The sequence below is a fragment of the Pseudophryne corroboree genome, chromosome 1, assembly GCF_028390025.1.
Source record: "Pseudophryne corroboree isolate aPseCor3 chromosome 1, aPseCor3.hap2, whole genome shotgun sequence".
In the NCBI taxonomy this organism is placed as follows: domain Eukaryota; kingdom Metazoa; phylum Chordata; class Amphibia; order Anura; family Myobatrachidae; genus Pseudophryne; species Pseudophryne corroboree.
Window position 1 is genome coordinate 454,840,125 of NC_086444.1, and position 20,615 is coordinate 454,860,739.

General features: G+C 47.8%; 1 protein-coding gene across 2 annotated transcripts in view; it reads right to left on the reverse strand.

Moving 5' to 3' along the window:
• Positions 1 to 20,615, reverse strand: part of IPO4 (importin 4) — a 272,271-nt gene that overhangs the window by 60,308 nt on the left and 191,348 nt on the right. For both annotated transcript variants that reach the window (XM_063913651.1, XM_063913652.1), the window contains exons 16-17: positions 15,956 to 16,069; positions 15,661 to 15,784 (exon numbers count right to left, since the gene is read on the reverse strand). In XM_063913651.1, coding sequence (XP_063769721.1) covers positions 15,661 to 15,784; positions 15,956 to 16,069 — 238 coding nt within the window. The remainder of the gene's footprint in view (positions 1 to 15,660; positions 15,785 to 15,955; positions 16,070 to 20,615) is intronic.

Below are 20,615 nucleotides of genomic sequence, written 5' to 3' on the forward strand. Positions count from 1 at the left end.
ACTTAGCAATACTGAGGGTCTCCGCACTCACAGGTTTGGGCAGTTACATCTCCATGCACAATTGGAATATTTACATCGATCCCAGCATTGGGTATTGGAAAGCATTGTCAACTTACACAGCCAGGTGGGTGGCTCTTTATCCGCTATGTAAAATACAGCTTAAGGCACTCTTTGTGAAACTGACTTAATCATTTACAACTTATTGCCTTTTAACCTTGTTTAAATATATCACCAAAAGATCTGCACGGTGGTGCTCTACATTCATACTTTATCTGCTGTGTACACTCAGCTGATAGGGAGAAAGTGTACTTACAGTATCTTTTCTGATCCAACAAGCAGACATCACTAAGCAGACTGCGCAATATAGGATTGTGTTGCTTTAAAATTGTTTTGTTTCAATGTTTGTTCACTGACCTTGCTGTTTTTATATTGTTCTGTTAACTAATATTTTATTGAGTGTCCTACTCCTGAGTTATTTATTATGTGATTATTGTTTCTGCAATTAATTTTATAAATGTTAATTATATTTTAGTGCATCTTGTCTGAATTAAGTGTCACTCAAATTGTGTTTAGTTTGTGCTTTTAAGAGGACTGGCATCCCTCTTTTGCGTGAGAGTCGGGTAATATACACAGGGTTTGAGTTTATTTCCTATAAAGGATAATAATAATAATAATACTGATAATTGGCACCAGAATTTATTTTTGACAAGTAAATTTAAATGACCAAGAAACAAAGTTGTTAGGGTCCAATAGATGGTGAAAATGAGCAGCCTTCTTATGACACTTCAGAAATGGGTGGTCTTCAGTTTGCCGGCCGTTGAGATCCCGGCGCACAGTAAACTGGCGGCGGAATCCCGACACCCGGCATACCGTCACCTTTTCTCCCTCTTGGGGCTCCACGACCCCCCTGGAGGGAGAATAGATAGCGTGGCACGCGTGGCGCCGTGCCCGCAGCATGGTGAGCACAGTGAGCCTGCAAGGAGTTCATTTGCTCTCGCCCAACTGTCGGTATGCCGGCGGTCGGGATTCCGGCGCTGGTATGCTGGCCATCAGGAGCCCGGCCGCCAGTCATACCATACTACACCTTTCGGAAACATCACCTACGGTAGTTTAAAAAACAATACAACAGAAAAACAAAATAAAGTAATCCCAATAGAGGGCGCTAGATTTTGAACTCAATATTAGGGCAAAGAACCCTAGCTAAGTGCAGAATACAATATATTAAAAATTGTAGTATTACCAATATAAGTAAATTTAAATGATTGGGTACCTGGATCACTGGTGTCGCTACTGAGTAAAGGTGCATACACAATACATGATATCACACACGATATCGCTGATTTTTACCCTTCTGAACGATATTGTGTGTGATGTCGCCCAGTGTGTATCCTACGGACGATGAACTTCTTCTACCACTGTCGGCTGTGCATGCAGCTCAATTTGGACTTATTGTCCAAAACAGCATGTACGAACTGGCAGCGGCATGATATCACTGTACGATATTGCTTGCGATATCTTACAGTATTGTATGCACTATGTCGGTGGCCAGGGAGGGGAAACACTATGGAATATCACGCCTGGAACATATTGTGTATGCAACTTAAGTCAACTTAAAACTGACCCAGTGGTAGAATTAACCTGATCAAAATGGTAGTGCAACACAAATATTTGTATGCACTACAACACTCCTCTATTTGCCCTCTACAGTGTTCCAGAATATTAACAGCCGCTTGTCTTTGCTTATGTGGGGGAATACAAGATCAGCATGACTCCATAGACACATCTAATCCACCTAGGGTATTTTCCTGGTGAACAGCGCTTTGAGCCATTTGCAGATACTTCTCATTCATCATACTTACTAGAAAGTGGCTGCTATAATTAAGCAGGTCTCTATAATTTGTAACATTACACACGGACTGATAGGGGAAATGGTATCACCCAGAAACACCTCTTAGGGTAACTAATCACTTTAGGGAATTAGCTAAACTTCTTAAAGACGTTACTGTATTTGGTATATGAAAAGAGTACAGATGTAGCCACGCACATCTAGCCTGCAGCTTGCCGTATTTGCGGCAAGTCTGCCCACGACTAGGACGTGCGTCTAAGTATGCACGCCCACAGGAATACATGGGCAGCGTACTTAAGCACACCTCGGCGTACTAAGGCAGCCATACTGCAAGCTGGGTGAGCGTGGCTACATCTGTATGTACCCTGGGTAAAGTTTATTTAGCTCAAATGTCCTTAAGTCCTTTGAAAAATTGAAGTCAAAATTAGTTATTTCAAGCACACACTTCTATGGATACTTCCAGTTTTAACATGTCCTTGGGGCTTAATTTGGTGGGAGTCCTCTCTTAACTCCCCAGTCAAAGCTGCTTTGTGAATTCTGTACAATATGCACAGATTTCACTACTGGTGTCTGTGGAGAGTCTGACGCTCTAAGGGACAAGCTGGGTTTTGATTTGGGAGGCACTTCTGACACAATGTAGAACTTCAAGCAGGGCTGCACTAAGAAGCTTAAGCTTGCATGCAGTATCAGTATCCGATACGCTTTTACATTCTTCACACGGCAAACCTCACACATGTCCGCACCTTTTAGATGGGTAGATGTGGCACACCCAATTGCCTGAAATGTACTGCTGTTCTGGGTGGCATTTATTATAGACTTGTCCTATATTACATACATTCTGGAAAGAAGTCTGGCACATCATTAGAATGACTGTGATCACACTAATGATGTGCTAAACTAAGAAGGCACTAAGATCTCAGCTCTATATTCGTAAAGCTGGGATTTCAGTGCCATCTAATGAGTTTTATTTAGCACTGCAACTGATTTCAGTAGAATATATTAATTAGGTTTGGCATGCTTTATTGGTAACACTCCAAATGCTCATCTATTGTATTCAACATTCAGCTACAGTAGGGTTCTAGGACCCTAAAATTGAGTTCAAGATTTAGCACCTTCTATTGGGATTACCTCATTGTTGTTGTTTTTTTGGCGTTAAGGTTTTCAAAACTATTTATTACCAATTATGTATATAGCGCACACATATTCCACAATCCTTTACAGAGGTTATTTGACCATTCACATCAGTCCCTGCCCCAGTGGAGCTTACACTCTATATTCTCTACCACATGTATACACACACACATTCACTCTAGGGTTAATTTTTTTGGGAGCCAGTTAACCTACCAGTATATTTTTGGATTGTGGGTGGAAACCGGAGTACCCGAAGGAAACCCACGCAAGTACGGGCAGAATATACAAACTCCACACACTTAGGGACATAGTGGAAATCGAACTAATGACCTCAGTGGGGTGGTCTTCTGTTTGCCGGCGGTCGGGCTCCCGGCGCTCAGTATACCGGCGCCGGGAGCCCGACAGCCGGAATACCGACAATTATTTTCCCTCGTGGGGGTCCACGACCCCCATAGAGGGAGAATAAAATAGTGTGGCGCGCGTAGCGCGCCACCGTGCCCGTAGCGTGGCGAGCGCAGCGAGCCCGCAAGGGGCTCATTTGCGCTCGCCAAGCTGTCGGTAAGCCGGCGGTCGGGCTCCCGGCGCCGGGATGCTGGTCGCCGGGAGCCCGACCGCCGGCCAGCCGTAGTGAACCCCCTCAGTGCTGTGAGACAGTAATGTAAACCACTACACAGTCTGTGCTAGGTGACGTTTCAGCAGTGTCTCATAATAAGGCAGCTCATTTGCTCCATCTATTGGTCACATAACACTTCTCTTTATTGGTTATTGCTGGTGGTCATCATTATCACCCGTGTGCATCAGCACCAACTGCAAGTACAGGTCTGTTTTAGTTCACAATTACAGAAACATGCCCTTATTGTACTCCGTCCACAGTTGCACACTGTTTTCCTGTCCTGTTCCACCTCCCCAAATGTAAGCATACACAAGTACCAAATCTGCATCTGAACCTAGGCGTATGCCATATTGTGAGCATTTGCAGATCAAATTTGTAAACGAACACAAACCGAACTCAGCATGAGACCCAATGAGTTCCATAACCAAAAGATACAGATAATTTCTCTTGAAGGTTTGGAGAGGTTGGAGAGGTTGGAGGCAGAGATGTGGGAAGGCCAACTTAAATTGCACATCTATAAGCTTCAGATAGCTGAATTAAGAAAGTGGAAAGTTTGCAATAAGCTCCCATATTTTGTGAAGCAGTGCCAAACTTCTATACTTGTATGTAATTCCAGCTTTTATATCCTTCAGCAAAATTCATGCTTAAATCAAAAAGGATCCAATGATATTTTCTATTTCACATAATGGATTATCAGATGTCTATATGGAAAAATAAGATGTTAAACCTACCGGTAAATCTTTTTCTCGTAGTCCGTAGAGGATGCTGGGACTCCGTAAGGACCATGGGGATAGACGGGCTCCACAGGAGACATGGGCACTTTAAAGAAAGACTTTGACTCTGGGTGTGCACTGGCTCCTCCCTCTATGCCCCTCCTCCAGAACTCAGTTAGAGAAACTGTGCCCAGAGGAGATGGACAGTACGAGGAAAGGATTTTAGTTAATCCAAGGGCAAGATTCATACCAGCCACACCAATCACACCGTACAACTTGTGTTAAACAAACCAGTTAACAGTATGAAAAACAACATAGTTTCGGTCCAAAACCGATGAAACTATAACATAACCCTTATTTAAGCAATAACTATATACAAGCCTTGCAGAAGTAGTCCGCACTTGGGACGGGCGCCCAGCATCCTCTACGGACTACGAGAAAAAGATTTACCGGTAGGTTTAAAATCTTATTTTCTCTAACGTCCTAGAGGATGCTGGGACTCCGTAAGGACCATGGGGATTATACCAAAGCTCCCAAACGGGCGGGAGTGTGCGGATGACTCTGCAGCACCGATTGAGCAAACATGAGGTCCTCCTCAGCCAGGGTATCAAACTTATAAAAACTTTGCAAAGGTGTTTTTTCCCCCCGACCAAGTAGCAGCTCGGCACAGCTGTAGTGCCGAGACCCCTCAGGCAGCCGCCCAAGACGAGCCCACCTTCCTAGTGGAATGGGCCTTAACCGATTTTGGTAACGGCAATCCTGCCGTAGAATGCGCTTGCTGGATCGTGTTACAGATCCAGCGAGCAATAGTCTGCTTTGAAGCAGGGCCGCCAACCTTGTTGGCTGCATACAGGACAAACAGTGCTTCTGTTTTTCTGATCCTAGCCGTTCTGGCCACGTAAATTTTCAAAGCCCTGACCACATCAAGGGACTCGGAATCCTCCAAGTCACGAGTAGCCACAGGCACGACAATAGGTTGGTTCATATGAAAGGATGAGACCACCTTAGGTAGGAATTGAGGACGGGTCCGCAACTCCGCTCTATCCATATGGAAAACCAGATAGGGGCTTTTATGTGATAAAGCCGCCAATTCTGAAACTCGCCAAGGCTAACAACATGACCACCTTCCAAGTGAGATATTTTAACTCCACCGTTTTGAGTGGTTCAAACCAATGTGACTTAAGGAAACGTAACACCCCGTTAAGGTCCCAAGGCGCCACCGGAGGTACAAAAGGAGGCTGAATATGCAGTACTCCCTTTACAAAAGTCTGTACTTCAGGTAGAGAGGCCAATTCCTTTTGAAAGAAAATGGATAAGGCCGAAATCTGAACTTTTATGGAGCCTAATTTTAGGCCCAAATTCACTCCAGTTTGCAGGAAGTGAAGGAGACGACCCAGATGGAATTCCTTCGTAGGAGCATTCCTGGACTCACACCAAGAAACATATTTTCTCCATATTCGGTGATAATGTTTTGATGTCACGTCCTTCCTAGCCTTTATTAGCGTAGGAATGACCTCATCCGGAATGCCTTTTTCCGCTAGGATCCGGCGTTCAACCGCCATGCCGTCAAACGCAGCCGCGGTAAGTCTTGGAACAGACAGGGCCCCTGCTGCAGCAGGTCCGGTCTTAGAGGAAGAGGCCACGGATCTTCTGTGAGCAATTCCTGTAGATCCGAATACCAAGTCCTTCGTGGCCAATCTGGAACAATGAGGATTGTTCTCACTCTTCTTTGTCTTATTATTCTCAACACCTTGGGTATAAGAGGAAGAGGAGGAAACACATAGACTGACCGAAACACCCACGGTGCCACCAGGGCGTCCACAGCTATCGCCTGAGGATCTCTTGACCTGGCGCAATACCTTTTTAACTTTGTGTTGAGACGGGACGCCATCATGTCTATCTGGGGCAGTTCCCACCGACCTGCAATCTGCGCGAAAACTTCCTGATGAAGTCCCCACTCTCCCGGATGCAGGTTGCGTCTGCTGAGGAAGTCTGCTTCCCAGTTGTCCACACCCGGAATGAACACTGCTGACAGTGCGCTTACATGACTTTCCGCGCAGCGAAGAATCCTGGTGGCTTCCGCCATTGCCACCCTGCTCCTTGTGCCGCCTTGGCGGTTTACATGAGCTACTGCGGTGACATTGTCCGACTGAATCAGAACTGGTTTGTCGCGAAGTAATGCCTCCGCTTGACGTAGGGCGTTGTATATGGCCCTCAACTCCAGGATGTTGATGTGGAGACAAGTCTCTAGACTCGACCAAAGACCTTGGAAATTTCTTCCCTGTGTGACTGCTCCCCAACCTCGGAGACTTGCGTCTGTGGTCACCAGGATCCAGTCCTGAATGCCGAACCTGCGACCCTCTAGGAGGTGAGCACTCTGCAGCCACCACAGGAGAGACACCCTTGCTCTGGGGGACAGGGTGATCCTCTGATGCATTTGTAGATGTGACCCGGACCACTTGTCCAGTAGGTCCCATTGGAAGGTCCTCGCATGGAACCTGCCGAAGGGAATGGCTTCGTACGATGCCACCATTTTCCCCAGTACTCGAGTGCAGTGATGCACTGACACCTGTTTTGGCTTCAATAGGTCCCTGACCAGAGTCTTGAGCTCCTGAGCTTTTTACATTGGAAGAAAAACCTTCTTCTGGTCTGTGTCCAGAATCAAGCCCAAGAAGGTCAGACGCGTCGTAGGAACCAACTGTGACTTCGGGATATTGAGAATCCAGCCGTGTTGCTGAAACACCTTCAAAGACAGAGACACGCTGTCCAGTAACTTCTCCCGAGATCTCGCTTTTACCATGGGAAATAGCGGCTCCGCAGGAGACTGGGCACAACTAAAGAAAGCTTTTAGGTCACCTGGTGTGCACTGGCTCCTCCCACTATGACCCTCCTCCAAGCCTCAGTTAGATTTTGTGCCCGGCCGAGGTTGGATGCACACTTGGGGCTCTCCTGAGCTTCTAAAAAGAAAGTATAAAATTAGTTTTTTTATTTTACAGTGAGACCTGCTGGCAACAGGCTCACTGCAGCGAGGGACTAAGGGGAGAAGAAGCGAACCTACCTGCTTGCAGCTAGCTTGGGCTTCTTAGGCTACTGGACACCATTAGCTCCAGAGGGATCGACCGCATGGAACTGGCCTTGGTGTTCGGTCCCGAAGCCGCGCCGCCGTCCCCCTTACAGAGCCAGAAGAAGAGGTCCGGAAAATCGGCGGCAGAAGACATTAGTCTTCACCAAGGTAGCGCACAGCACTGCAGCTGTGCGCCATTGCTCCTCATACACACTTCACACTCCGGTCACTGAGGGTGCAGGGCGCTAGGGGGGGGGGGGGGCGCCCTGAGCAGCAATAAAAACACCTTGGCTGGCAAAAATACCACAATATATAGCCCCAGAGGCTATATATGTGATAATTACCCATGCCAGAATCCATAAAAAAGCGGGAGAAAAGTCCGCGAAAAAGGGGCGGAGCTATCTCCTTCAGCACACTGGCGCTATTTCTCCCTCACAGCTCCGCTGGAAGGAAGCTCCTTGGCTCTCCCCTGCAGTCTACACTACAGAAAAGGGTAAAAAAGAGAGGGGAGGGCACTAAATTTAGGCGCAGTATATATAACAGCAGCTATAGGGGACATAATTCAGTTAGTCCCTGCATTATATAGCGCTCTGGTGTGTGCTGGCATACTCTCACTCTGTCTCCCCAAAGGGCTTTTGTGGGTCCTGTCCTCTGTTAGAGCATTCCCTGTGTGTGTGTGCGGTGTGTCGGTACGGCTGTGTCGACATGTTTGATGAGGATAATGATGTGGAGGCGGAGCATATGCCTATAGAAGGGATGTCACCCCCTGCGGGGCAGACACCTGAGTGGATGGACTTATGGAAGGAATTGCGTGCACGTGTCGACTCCTTACACAAAAAATTTGACGACATGCCAAATGCGGGACAGCCGGCTTCTCAGCTCGTGCCTGTCCAGGCGTCTCAAAGGCCATCGGGGGCTCTAAAACGTCCGCTACCTCAGATGGCAGACGCGGATGTCGACACGGATACTGACACCAGTGTCGACGACGATGAGTCTAGTCTAATGTCCACTAAGGCCATTCGTTGCATGATTGAAGCAATGAAAGAGGTGTTACAAATTTCTGATATAAACCCAGGTACCACTAAAAAGGGTATTATGTTTGGGGAGAAAAAACTACCCGTAGTTTTTCCCCCATCAGAAGAATTAAATGAAGTGTGTGAAGAAGCGTGGGCTTTCCCTGATAAAAGATTGGTAATCTCTAAGAAGTTACTAATGGCGTTCCCTTTCCCGCCAGAGGATAGGTCATGTTGGGAGACACCCCCTAGGGTGGATAAAGCGCTCACACGTTTGTCTAAAAAGGTGGCACTACCGTCTCCGGATACGGCCGCCCTCAAGGAACCTGCTGATAGAAAGCAGGAGGCGATCCTGAAGTCTGTATATACACACTCAGGCATTATACTTAGACCAGCTATTGCGTCAGCATGGATGTGCAGTGCTGCCGCTGCGTGGTCAGATTCCCTGTCAGAAAATATTGACACCCTAGACAGGGACACTATTCTGCTAACCATAGAGCATATAAAAGACTCAGTCTTATACATGAGAGATGCACAGAGGGAGATCTGCCGGCTGGCATCTAAAATAAGTGCATTGTCCATTTCTGCTAGGAGAGGCTTATGGACTCGCCAGTGGACAGGGGATGCAGATTCAAAAAGGCACATGGAAGTTTTGCCTTATAAGGGTGAGGAGTTATTTGGGGATGGTCTCTCGGACCTTGTTTCCACAGCAACTGCTGGGAAGTCAGCATTTTTACCCCATGTTCCCTCACAGCCTAAAAAGGCGCCGTTTTATCAGGTACAGTCCTTTCGGACTCAGAAAAACAGGCGTGGAAAAGGCGGGTCCTTTCTGTCCAGAGGCAGAGGTAGGGGAAAAAGGCTGCAACAAACAGCAGGTTCCCAGGAGCAAAAGTCCTCCCCCGCTTCTTCCAAGTCCGCCGCATGACGGTGGGGCTCCACAGGCGGAGCCAGGTACGGTGGGGGGCCGCCTCAAAAATTTCAGCGATCAGTGGGCTCGCTCACAGGTGGATCCCTGGATCCTGCAAATAGTATCTCAAGGGTACAAACTGGAATTCGAGGCGTCTCCACCCCACCGGTTCCTAAAATCTGCCTTGCCGATTACTCCTTCAGACAGGGAGGCTGTGCTAGCGGCAATTCACAAGCTGTATTCCCAGCAGGTGATAATCAAGGTGCCCCTACTTCAACAAGGACGGGGTTACTATTCCACACTGTTTGTGGTACCGAAACCGGACGGTTCGGTGAGACCCATTTTAAATTTGAAATCCTTGAACACATACATAAAAAAATTCAAGTTCAAGATGGAATCGCTCAGGGCGGTTATTGCAAGCCTGGACGAGGGGGATTACATGGTATCCCTGGACATCAAGGATGCTTACCTGCATGTCCCCATTTACTATCCTCACCAGGAGTACCTCAGATTTGTGGTACAGGATTGCCATTACTAATTCCAGACGCTGCCGTTTGGACTCTCCACAGCACCGAGGGTGTTTACCAAGGTAATGGCGGAAATTATGATACTCCTTCGAAGAAAGGGAGTTTTAATTATCCCGTACTTGGACGATCTCCTAATAAAGGCGAGGTCCAAGGAGCAGTTGTTGGTGGGAGTAGCACTATCTCAGGAGGTGCTACACCAGCACGGTTGGATTCTGAATGTTCCAAAATCACAACTGGTTCCGACGACACGTCTACTGTTCCTGGGTATGAATCTGGATACAAACCAGAAAAAAGTGTTTCTCCCGGAGGAGAAAGCCAAGGAGCGGTCATCTCTAGTCAGAGACCTCCTGAAACCAAAACAGGTATCGGTGCATCACTGCACGCGGGTCCTGGGAAAGATGGTGGCTTCTTACGAAGCAATTCCATTCGGCAGGTTCCATGCCAGAATCTTTCAGTGGGACCTGTTGGACCAATGGTCCGGATCGCATCTTCAGATGCATCGCCTAATAACTCTGTCTCCAAGAACCAGGGTGTCTCTGCTGTGGTGGCTGCAGAGTGCTCATCTTCTAGAGGGCCGCAGATACGGCATACAGGACTGGGTCCTGGTGACCACGGATGCCAGCCTTCGAGGCTGGGGGGCAGTCACACAGGGAAGAAACTTCCAAGGACTATGGTCGAGTCAGGAGACTTCCCTACACACAAATATTCTGGAACTAAGGGCCATTTACAATGCCCTAAGTCAGGCAAAATCCCTGCTTCTACACCAGCCGGTACTGATCCAGTCAGACAACATCACGGCAGTCGCCCATGTAAATCGACAGGGCGGCACAAGAAGCAGGATGGCAATGGCAGAAGCTACAAGGATTCTCCGATGGGCGGAAAATCACGTACTAGCACTGTCAGCAGTGTTCATTCCGGGAGTGGACAACTGGGAAGCAGACTTTCTCAGCAGGCACGACCTCCACCCGGGAGAGTGGGGACTTCATCCAGAAGTCTTTACGCTGATTGTAAATCGATGGGAACGGCCACAGGTGGACATGATGGCGTCCCGCCTAAACAAAAAACTAGAGAGATATTGCGCCAGGTCAAGGGACCCTCAGGCGATAGCTGTGGACGCTCTAGTGACACCGTGGGTGTACCAGTCAGTTTATGTGTTCCCTCCTCTGCCTCTCATACCAAGGGTACTGAGAATAATAAGAAAACGAGGAGTAAGAACAATACTCGTGGTTCCGGATTGGCCAAGACGAGCGTGGTACCCGGAACTTCAAGAGATGATCTCAGAGGACCCATGGCCTCTGCCGCTCAGACAGGACCTGCTGCAGCAGGGGCCCTGTCTGTTCGAAGACTTACCGCGGCTGCGTTTGACGGCATGGCGGTTGAACGCCGGATCCTGAAGGAAAAGGGCATTCCGGAGGAAGTCATTCCTACGCTGATTAAAGCCAGGGAAGATGTAACTGCAAAGCATTATCACCGCATATGGCGGAAATATGTTGCTTGGTGTGAGGCCAAAAATGCCCCAACAGAGGAATTTCAACTAGGTCGATTTCTGCATTTCCTACAAGCAGGAGTGACTATGGGCCTGAAATTAGGCTCCATTAAGGTACAGATCTCGGCTCTGTCGATTTTCTTCCAGAAAGAACTAGCTTCACTACCTGAAGTTCAGACGTTTGTGAAAGGAGTGCTGCATATTCAGCCCCCGTTTGTGCCTCCAGTGGCACCTTGGGATCTCAACGTGGTGTTGAGTTTCTTAAAATCACATTGGTTTGAGCCACTTAAAACCGTGGATCTAAAATATCTCACGTGGAAAGTGGTCATGTTATTGGCCTTGGCTTCAGCCAGGCGTGTGTCAGAATTGGCAGCTTTGTCATGTAAAAGCCCTTATCTGATTTTCCATATGGATAGGGCGGAATTGAGGACTCGTCCCCAGTTTCTCCCTAAGGTGGTATCAGCTTTTCACTTGAACCAACCTATTGTGGTGCCTGCGGCTACTAGGGACTTGGAGGATTCCAAGTTACTGGACGTAGTCAGGGCCTTGAAAATTTATGTTTCCAGGACGGCTAGAGTCAGGAAAACTGACTCGCTATTTATCCTGTATGCACCCAACAAACTGGGTGCTCCTGCTTCTAAGCAGACTATTGCTCGCTGGATTTGTAGCACAATTCAGCTGGCGCATTCTGCGGCTGGACTGCCGCATCCTAAATCAGTAAAAGCCCATTCCACAAGGAAGGTGGGCTCATCTTGGGCGGCTGCCCGAGGGGTCTCGGCTTTACAACTTTGCCGAGCTGCTACTTGGTCAGGGGCAAACACGTTTGCAAAATTCTACAAATTTGATACCCTGGCTGAGGAGGACCTTGAGTTCTCTCATTCGGTGCTGCAGAGTCATCCGCACTCTCCCGCCCGTTTGGGAGCTTTGGTATAATCCCCATGGTCCTTTCGGAGTTCCCAGCATCCACTAGGACGTCAGAGAAAATAAGATTTTACTCACCGGTAAATCTATTTCTCGTAGTCCGTAGTGGATGCTGGGCGCCCATCCCAAGTGCGGATTGTCTGCAATACTTGTACATAGTTATTGTTAACTAAAGGGTTATTGTTGAGCCATCTGTTGAGAGGCTCAGTTGTTTTCATACTGTTAAACTGGGTATAGTATCACGAGTTATACGGTGTGATTGGTGTGGCTGGTAGGAGTCTTACCCGGGATTCAAAATCCTTCCTTATTATGTCAGCTCGTCCGGGCACAGTGTCCTAACTGAGGCTTGGAGGAGGGTCATAGTGGGAGGAGCCAGTGCACACCAGGTGACCTAAAAGCTTTCTTTAGTTGTGCCCAGTCTCCTGCGGAGCCGCTATTCCCCATGGTCCTTTCGGAGTTCCCAGCATCCACTACGGACTACGAGAAATAGATTTACCGGTGAGTAAAATCTTATTTTTTCCTCTGCCCTTGCCTCTGGCAAGAAAGGACGATCCACGTACTCTTTTGCTTTTATTCGAACGAAAGGACTGCATTTGATAATGAGGCGCTTTCTTAGGCTGTGAGGGAACATAAGGCAAAAAATTCGATTTACCTGCCGTAGCTGTGGAGACGAGGTCCGAGAGGCCCTCTCCAAATAACTCCTCACCTTTGTAAGGCAAAGACTCCATATGCCTCTTTGAGTCGGCATCACCCGTCCACTGTCGGGTCCATAAGACTCGCCTAGCAGAAACAGACATAGGCCCTCATTCCGAGTTGTTCGCTCACTAGCCGCTTTTCGCAGCAGTGCACACGCTAAGCCGCCGCCCTCTGGGAGTGAATCTTAGCTTAGCAGAATTGCGAACGAAAGATTCGCAAAATTGCGGACATTTATAGCAGTTTCTGAGTAGCTCGAGACTTACTCTGCCACTGCGATCAGTTCAGTCAGTTTCGTTCCTGGTTTGACGTCACAAACACACCCATCGTTCGCCCAGACACTCCCCCGTTTCTCCAGCCACTCCCGCATTTTCCCCAGAAACGGCAGCGTTTTTTCACACACACCCATAAAACAGACAGTTTCCGCCCAGAAACACCCACTTCCTGTCAATCACACTCCGATCACCAGAACGAAGAAAAAAACCTTGTAATGCCGTGAGTAAAATACCAAACTTCTTCGCAAATTTACTTGACGCAGGCGCAGTGCGAACATTGCACATGCGCAGTTAGCGGAAAATAACGAGCGAACAACTCGGAATGAGGGCCATAGCGTTTATTCTGGAACTTAGCAAACAAATGTCTCTTTGAGCATCCCTCATATATAACGCAGCATCTTTTATATGCCCTAGGGTCATTAAAATGGTATCCTTATCTAGGATCTCAATTTCCGTAGATAAGGAGTCTGTCCATGCTGCGACAGCACTACAAACCCAGGCCGACGCCATTGCCGGTATAAGAATTGTACCTGAATGTGTGTAAATGGACTTCATGGTAACCTCCTGTCTGCGATCAGCAGCATCCTTGAGGGTAGCCGTATCTTGTGATGGCAGCGCTATCTTCTTTGATAAACGTGTTAAAGCCTTGTCCACCTTAGGAGAAGACTCCCATCGTATCCTATCCGTTTGCGGGAAAGGATACGCCATAAGAATCCTTTTGGGAATCTGCAGCCTCTTGTCTGGAGATTCCCAAGCCTTTTCGCACAGCTCGCTCAGCTCATACGAGGATGGAAAAGTGACCTCAGGCTTTTTTTCTTTATACATGTGTACCCTCTTGTCAGGGACAGGGGGTTCCTCTGTGATATGCAAAACATCTTTTATTGCAATAATCATATATCGAATGCCTTTAGCCACTTTTGGCTGTAATTTTGCATCATCATAGTCGACACTGGAGTCTGAATCCGTGTCGGTATCTGTGTCCATTATTTGGGACAATGTGCGCTTCTGAGACCCGGAAGGTCCCGGTGACACAGGGACAGGCATGGTCTGACTACCTGACTGTTCCCTAGCCTCAGCCTTGTCTAATCTCGTGTAATAAATTTACACTAGCACTCAAGACATTCCACATCTCCATCCAGTCCGGTGTCGGCGCTGCCGACGGAGATCTGACATTCATACACTCCCCCTACTCCTTAGGTGAGCCTTCCACTTCATACATGTCGACACACGCGTACCGACACACCCCACACACACAGGGAAGCTCTTATCTGAAGACAGTTCCTCACCAGGCCCTTTGGAGAGACAGAGAGAGAGTATGACAGCACACACCCCAGCGCTATATAACCCAGGCAAAACACAGAATGTTTCCCCAGTAGCGCTGAAATAACACGTTTTTCGCCAATTATGTGCCCCCCCCCCTCTTGAAAAACCCACTGTCACCTCAGTAAGCAGGGGAGAGTCCGGGGAGCTTCCTCTCAGCGCTGTGCTTTGGAGAAAAATGGCGCTGGTGAGTGCTGAGGGAGAAGCCCCGCCCCCTCGGCGGCGGGCCTCTGTCCCGCTCAAATTATTCAAAAACATAGCGGGGGCTCTTTATATACATGTACAGTGCCCAGCTGTACATGTATATATGTGTTTATGCCATAATAGAGGTTTATATTGCTGCCCAGGGCGCCCCCCCTGCGCCCTGCACCCTTACAGTGACCGAAGTGTGTGAGGTGTATGGGAGGTAATGGCGCACAGCTGCAGTGCTGTGCGTTACCTCAGTGAAGATCACAAAGTCTTCTGCCGCCTTTGAAGCCTTCTTACTTCTCATACTCACCCGGCTTCTATCTTCTGGCTCTGCGAGGAGGACGGCGGCTCGGCTCTGGGACGAACTCCAGGGTGAGACCTGTGTTCCGACTCCCTCTGGAGCTAATGGTGTCCAGTAGCCTAAGAAACAGGATCTTGAAGCTCAGAGAAGTAGGGCTGTTTCTCTCTCCTCAGTCCCACGATGCAGGGAGTCTGTTGCCAGCAGTGCTCCCTGAAAATAAAAAACCTAATTAAAATACTTTCTTAGCAGGAAACGCAGGAGAGCTCCCTGCAGTGCACCCATCTCCTCTGGGCACAGTATCAAACTGAGGTCTGGAGGAGGGGCATAGAGGGAGGAGCCAGTGCACACCCAGAGTCAAAGTCTTTCTTAAAGTGCCCATGTCTCCTGCGGAGCCAGTCTATCCCCATGGTCCTTACGGAGTCCCAGCATCCTCTAGGACGTTAAAGAAAGAACATTATTCCTAAAAAAGTGAAATAATTAGGGTATAATTAAGACAGATTTTGGTAGTACAAATTATTAAAAGGATATTGGACCGTTTAGTTGTATTTGCAGAGTATGAGGTAATATTTTAAATGTTCCTCTCAAAACCACATGATTACAAATAAATGTTATGTTGGCTATACACATCTCTAGTGTATCTCTCTATTATATTGTGACTTACGCGCAACTTCTTATATTTGGGTCATCAATTCTGTCACACAAATTGAGTCCTAAGAGGCAGCAGTCTTCTGACAAGTGAAGGAAAGTTTCTTTACCTAGCGAGTAAACCAGTATACCAAGGGTTTCTGGGAAAGGAAGTGAACAAAAGGAGGAAGAATGATTACAAACATTACAACTAGAAAGGACTGAATAGATCCCTATTCCATTTTAACACATCAGTATTTCATAACAAACAAAATTCATCTGACATAATTTTTATTCTTTTTATTTATACAGTATCCCCCCTTTCTCTTTACCTAGACATTGGATCTGTACAGGTCTTCCCTCTTCTCCTGTCTGCATCAGGTGAACTTTCAATACTTCCATTACAGATGGGAAAAATGGTCGGAGCAATTCTTCTGCAGCTTTGGCTGGCAAAGATAAAAGCATTGAAGAGTGAAATATGATTCATGAAGGCATAAACAGAGACATACAAGTCCATGGTTACAACTTGCAGAGAAGAGACACCACCATTGGTAGAGAGAACATTCAGAAGAGAAATAAATACATACATCAGTGTAAAAATAAGAATTTACTTACCGATAATTCTATTTCTCGTAGTCCGTAGTGGATGCTGGGGACTCCGTAAGGACCATGGGGATAGCGGCTCCGCAGGAGACAGGGCACAAAAGTAAAAGCTTTAGGATCAGGTGGTGTGCACTGGCTCCTCCCCCTATGACCCTCCTCCAAGCCTCAGTTAGGATACTGTGCCCGGACGAGCGTACACAATAAGGAAGGATTTTGAATCCCGGGTAAGACTCATACCAGCCACACCAATCACACCGTACAACTTGTGATCTGAACCCAGTTAACAGCATGATAACAGAGGAGCCTCTGAAAAGATGGCTCACAACAATAATAACCCGATTTTTGTAACAATAACTATATACAAGTATTGCAGACAATCCGCACTTGGGATGGGCGCCCAGCATCCACTACGGACTACGAGAAATAGAATTATCGGTAAGTAAATTCTTATTTTCTCTGACGTCCTAAGTGGATGCTGGGGACTCCGTAAGGACCATGGGGATTATACCAAAGCTCCCAAACGGGCGGGAGAGTGCGGATGACTCTGCAGCACCGAATGAGAGAACTCCAGGTCCTCCTCAGCCAGGGTATCAAATTTGTAAAATTTTGCAAACGTGTTTGCCCCTGACCAAGTAGCAGCTCGGCAAAGTTGTAAAGCCGAGACCCCTCGGGCAGCCGCCCAAGATGAGCCCACCTTCCTTGTGGAATGGGCATTTACATATTTTGGCTGTGGCAGGCCTGCCACAGAATGTGCAAGCTGAATTGTACTACACATCCAACTAGCAATCGTCTGCTTAGAAGCAAGAGCACCCAGTTTGTTGAGTGCATACAGGATAACAGCAAGTCAGTTTTCCTGACTCCAGCCGTCCTGGAAATATATATTTTCAGGGCCCTGACAACATCTAGCAACTTGGAGTCCTCCAAGTCCCTAGTAGCCGCAGGTACCACAATAAGCTGATTCAGGTGAAACGCTGACACCACCTTAGGGAGAAACTGGGGACGAGTCCGCAGCTCTGCCCTGTCCGAAAGGACAATCAGATATGGGCTTTTGTGAGACAAAGCCGCCAATTCTGACACTCGCCTGGCCGAGGCCAGGGCCAACAGCATGGTCACTTTCCATGTGAGATATTTCAAATCCACAGATTTGAGCGGTTTAAACCAATGTGATTTGAGGAATCCCAGAACTACGTTGAGATCCCACAGTGCCACTGGAGGCACAAAAGGGGTTGTATATGCAGTACTCCCTTGACAAACTTCTGGACTTCAGGAACTGAAGCCAATTCTTTCTGGAAGAAAATCGACAGGGCCGAAATTTGAACCTTAATGGACCCAAATTTGAGGCCCATAGACACTCCTGTTTGCAGGAAATGCAGGAATCGACCGAGTTGAAATTCCTCCGTGGGGGCCTTCCTGGCCTCACACCATGCAACATATTTTCTCCAAATGCGGTGATAATGTTGTGGGGTCACCTCCTTCCTGGCTCTGACCAGGGTAGGGATGACCTCTTCCGGAATGCCTTTTTCCCTTAGGATCCGGCGTTCAACCGCCATGCCGTCAAACGCAGCCGCGGTAAGTCTTGGAACAGACATGATCCTTGCTGAAGCAAGTCCCTTCTTAGTATCTCTTGAAGTTCCGGGTACCAAGTCCTTCTTGGCCAATCCGGAGCCACGAGTATAGTTCTTACTCCTCTCCGTCTTATAATTCTCAGTACCTTGGGTATGAGAGGCAGAGGAGGGAACACATACACCGACTGGTACACCCACGGTGTTACCAGAGCGTCCCAGCTATTGCCTGAGGGTCTCTTGACCTGGCGCAATACCTGTCCAGTTTTTTGTTCAGACGGGACGCCATCATGTCCACCTTTGGTCTTTCCCAACGGTTCACAATCATGTGGAAGACTTCCAGATGAAGTCCCCACTCTCCCGGGTGGAGGTCGTGCCTGCTGAGGAAGTCTGCTTCCCAGTTGTCCACTCCCGGAATGAACACCGCTGACAGTGTTATCACATGATTTTTCGCCCAGCGAAGAATCCTTGCTGCCATTGCCCTCCTGCTTCTTGTGCCGCCCTGTCTGTTTACGTGGGCGACTGCCGTGATGTTGTCCGACTGGATCAGCACCGGTTGACTTTGAAGCAGAGGTCTTCCTAGGCTCAGAGCATTGTAAATTGCCCTTAGCTCCAGTATATTTATGTGGAGAGAAGTCTCCAGACTTGACCACACTCCTTGGAAATTTCTTCCCTGTGTGACTGCTCCCCAGCCTCTCAGGCTGGCATCCGTGGTCACCAGGACCCAGTCCTGAATGCCGAATCTGCTGCCCTCTAGTAGATGAGCACTCTGCAGCCACCACAGAAGAGACACCCTTGTCATTGGAGACAGGATTATCCGCTGATGCATCTGAAGATGCGATCCGGACCATTCGTCCAGCAGATCCCACTGAAAAATTCTTGCGTGAAATCTGCCGAATGGAATCGCTTCGTAAGAAGCCACCATTTTTCCCAGGACTCTTGTGCATTGATGCACTGACACTTGGCCTGGTTCTAGGAGGTTCCTAACTAGCTCGGATAACTCCCTGGCTTTCTCCTCCGGGAGAAACACCTTTTTCTGGACTGTGTCCAGAATCATCCCTAGGAACAGCAGACGTGTCGTCGGAATCAGCTGCGATTTTGGAATATTTAGAATCCACCCGTGCTGTCGTAGAACTACTTGAGATAGTGCTACTCCGACCTCCAACTGTTCTCTGGACCTTGCCCTCATCAGGAGATCGTCCAAGTAAGGGATAATAAGAATTTACTTACCGATAATTCTATTTCTCGTAGTCCGTAGTGGATGCTGGGGACTCCGTCAGGACCATGGGGAATAGCGGGCTCCGCAGGAGACAGGGCACATCTAAAAAAGCTTTTAGGTCACATGGTGTGTACTGGCTCCTCCCCCTATGACCCTCCTCCAAGCCTCAGTTAGGTACTGTGCCCGGACGAGCGTACACAATAAGGAAGGATCTTGAATCCCGGGTAAGACTCATACCAGCCACACCAATCACACCGTACCACTTGTGATCTGAACCCAGTTAACAGTATGATAACAAAACGAAGTAGCCTCTGAAAAGATGGCTCACAACAAGAATAACCCGATTTTTGTAACAATAACTATGTACAAGCATTGCAGACAATCCGCACTTGGGATGGGCGCCCAGCATCCACTACGGACTACGAGAAATAGAATTATCGGTAAGTAAATTCTTATTTTCTCTAACGTCCTAGTGGATGCTGGGGACTCCGTCAGGACCATGGGGATTATACCAAAGCTCCCAAACGGGCGGGAGAGTGCGGATGACTCTGCAGCACCGAATGAGAGAACTCCAGGTCCTCCTTAGCCAGAGTATCAAATTTGTAAAATTTTACAAACGTGTTCTCCCCTGACCACGTAGCTGCTCGGCAAAGTTGTAATGCCGAGACCCCTCGGGCAGCCGCCCAAGATGCGCCCACTTTCCTAGTGGAGTGGGCCTTTACAGATTTAGGCTGTGGCACGCCTGCCACAGAATGTGCCAATTGGATTGTGCTACAGATCCAACGTGCAATCGTCTGTTTAGACGCAGGAGCACCCATATTGTTGGGTGCATACAATATAAACAGCAAGTCAGACTTTCTGACTCCAGCCGTCCTAAACTATATATATATATATATATATATATATATATATATATATATTTTTAGGGTCCTGACAACGTCTATTAACCTGGAGTCCTCCAAGTCCCTAGAAGCCGCAGGCACCATAATAGGTTGTTTCAGGTGAAAAACCTGACACCCCCTTAGGAAGAAAACTGGAGACGAGTCCCAGTTCTGCCCTGTCCGAATGGAAATTTAAATATGGGCTTTTGTAAGACAAAGCCGCCCATTCTGACAATCGCCTGGCCGAGGCCAGGACCAACAGCATGGTCACTGTCCATGTGAGATATTGGTCAACAGCATGTTCACTTTCCATGTGATATATTTCAAATCCACAGATTTGAGCGGTTCAAACCAATATGATTTTAAGGAATCCCAACACTATGTTGAGATCCCACGGTGCCACTAGAGGCACAAAAAGGGGTGTATATGCAATACTCCCTTGACAATCTGGACTTCAGGAACTGAAGTCAATTCTTTTCGGAAGAAATTCTACAGGGCCGAAACTTAAAACCTTAAAGAACCCCAATTTTAGGCTCAAAACACTCCTGTTTTCAGGAAGTGTAGAATTCGACCTAGTTGAATTTTCTTCGTGGGGCCTTCCTGGCCTCACCCACGCAACATATTTTTACCACCTGTGGTGATGACGTTGTGCGGTCACCTTCTTCCTGGCTTTGACCAGGGTAGGTATGACCTCTTATGGAATGCCTTTTTCCTTCAGGATCCGGCA